We start from the raw sequence: 1460 nt of genomic DNA, 5'->3' as shown, positions 1-1460 counted from the left end.
CCAGGAGGCGGAGGTTGCGGTGAGCCGAGATCGAGCCATTGCACTCCAGCCTGGGTAACAAGAGCGAAACTCTGTCTCAAAAAAAAAAAAAAAAAATAGCAGGGCATGATGGCATGCCCTATAGTCCCAGTTTGTGAGCGGGCAGGGGGTAGTGAGGTAGGAGGAGGATTGCTTGGGCCTGGGAGGTCAAGGCTTCCATAAGCTGTGATTATGCAGCTGCACTCTCTAGCCTAAGCAACAAAGGGATATCATCCGAAAAAAAGAATTTAAGTGTAGCATGGATTAGAATATCAACTTGTTGAAATCAACCTTTGCCAGAGACAATCTTTGGTGTTCTAAGGAAAAGGCTGCCATGCTGGAGATCCATCATCTCTCCCTTCAATTTGTCTTCAATGACATCAACAAGAGCAAGTTCATCTGCCAAGTCCTAAAAGACATCAAATCTTTAGTTAAATGGGAAATTGCTACTCCTAGATTTTTAGAAGAGCATGAAAAATTTCTCTATTTCGGCATAGGAGAGTTCTATTACTTTATTAGTACAGTATTGAGATACACTTCAAAGTAGGGGCAGGACTTCATTTCACAAAGGCTGACTCACAGATTACCCGATAGGTAGATGGTACTGACCCTCTCTCCCCATTGAAGCAAGCTTTACAGGAGTTCCACCACTGCAGATGTGGAAGCAGAACACTGGGTTAACAGGTGCTAGAATAACTTCCAATTGGCTGGGTGCAGTGGCTCACACCTGTAATCTGTAATCCCAGCACTTTGGGAGGCCGAGGCAGGCAGATCACAAGGTCAGAGTCAAGACCATCCTGGCCAACATGGTGAAACCCTGTCTCTACTGAAATATAAAAAAAATTAGCTGGGCATGGTGGTATGTGCCTGTAGTCTCAGCTACTCAGGAGGCTGAGGCAGGGGAATCGCTCGAACCCCGGTGGCTGAGGATGCTGTGAGCCAATATCATGCCACTGCACTAGAGCAAGACTCCATCTCAACAACAACAACTTCCAATTATATAAAACTGCTCTACCTACTCTCTCAAATTCCATCCTGCACACCGATTTTAGATTGTTATTCATTTAACTAGGTGATGTTGACCAGTATCAAGGCTTAAAATTATTAAGAAATGTTCTGGCTGGGAACAGTGACTCACATCTGTAATCCCAATGCTTTGAGAGGCTGAGGCAGGCGGATCACTTGAGGTCAGGAGTTCAAGACAAGCCTGACCAATATGGTGAAACCCTGACTCTACTAAAAATACAAAAAATTAGCTAGGCGTGGTGGTGTGCTCCTGTAATCCCAGCTACTCAGGAGGCTGAGGCAAGAGAATAGCTTGAACCTTGGGGGGAGGCAGAGGTTGCAGTGAGCTGAGATGGTGCCACTGCACTCCAGCCTGGGTGACAGTGAGGCTCTGTCTCCAAAAACAACAGCAGCAATAACAACCCTCTGAAAGAACT

At 45.9% G+C, this 1460-nt stretch overlaps 1 protein-coding gene across 2 annotated transcripts in view; it reads right to left on the bottom strand.

Annotated features, from left to right (window-relative positions):
- The window catches only part of LDHA (lactate dehydrogenase A), a 14023-nt gene that overhangs the window by 9130 nt on the left and 3433 nt on the right, over positions 1-1460 (bottom strand). For both annotated transcript variants that reach the window (XM_017525863.2, XM_037737535.1), the window contains exon 3: positions 310-427. In XM_017525863.2, the coding sequence (XP_017381352.1) occupies positions 310-427 (118 nt within the window). The remainder of the gene's footprint in view (positions 1-309; positions 428-1460) is intronic.

The sequence above is a fragment of the Cebus imitator genome, unplaced genomic scaffold (genome assembly GCF_001604975.1).
Source record: "Cebus imitator isolate Cc_AM_T3 unplaced genomic scaffold, Cebus_imitator-1.0 Scaffold39, whole genome shotgun sequence".
NCBI classification, from domain to species: domain Eukaryota; kingdom Metazoa; phylum Chordata; class Mammalia; order Primates; family Cebidae; genus Cebus; species Cebus imitator.
This window is presented reverse-complemented; position numbering and strand designations above follow the sequence as displayed.